The sequence below is a fragment of the Sinocyclocheilus grahami genome, unplaced genomic scaffold, assembly GCF_001515645.1.
Source record: "Sinocyclocheilus grahami isolate Dianchi unplaced genomic scaffold, SAMN03320097.WGS_v1.1 scaffold122.1, whole genome shotgun sequence".
In the NCBI taxonomy this organism is placed as follows: Eukaryota; Metazoa; Chordata; class Actinopteri; order Cypriniformes; family Cyprinidae; genus Sinocyclocheilus; species Sinocyclocheilus grahami.
In genome coordinates this window covers 2501676-2502211 of record NW_015505301.1, presented here as the reverse complement: position 1 = coordinate 2502211, position 536 = coordinate 2501676, and the positions used below count along the sequence as shown (strand labels likewise).

At 48.1% G+C, this 536-nt stretch overlaps 1 protein-coding gene across 1 annotated transcript in view; it reads right to left on the bottom strand.

Annotated features, from left to right (window-relative positions):
• LOC107589979 (sickle tail protein) overlaps positions 1–536 on the bottom strand; it is a 110209-nt gene that overhangs the window by 9629 nt on the left and 100044 nt on the right. The window contains 2 exon segments of the mRNA XM_016278571.1: positions 4–48; positions 134–536. The exon segment at positions 134–536 is cut by the window's right edge and continues 29 nt beyond it. Of these exon segments, the coding sequence (XP_016134057.1) occupies positions 4–48; positions 134–536 (448 nt within the window).

Below are 536 nucleotides of genomic sequence, written 5' to 3'. Positions count from 1 at the left end.
ATAATGACCCATGTTCTGCCTCTTCTCCTCCCATTCTTTCTCTGCCGCCTGAAGATACCAATCAAACGAGTAACTAAATAATGGAATGCACAATTTCACCTCATTCATTTGGTTTAACATGCACAATACTCACCTCTATTGACACAGCTCTGTTCTTGTTCTTGCTGCGGCTTGCGTGGATCTCCTCAATGAAGTTTGGAGAAGGACCTTTGCCATGAATGCCATTAGAAGAGACTCCATTACTGCTGTTATTTGGTATTAGTGTCTGCTCGAGTGAGGGTTTTTTGAGCTGTTTGGTGGGTGAAGGGGTAGACTCTCGTCTTTGTGCGGCAGAGGGAATGGGTGAGGGTGCTGTTGATTGCTGGGATTGTTGTGAAGCTACCGGAGAGGCCTGGGCATGGTGGATCACCACAGGGTTTGACGGCATAACCTCTGACCTCACTGTGGAGCTCTGAGGTGCAACCGAGGCAGTCTTGAGGGATTCAACCACAGCTGATTCTGGTTTTTCAGAGGCAGGTGTTGAGGAAACAGGGTCA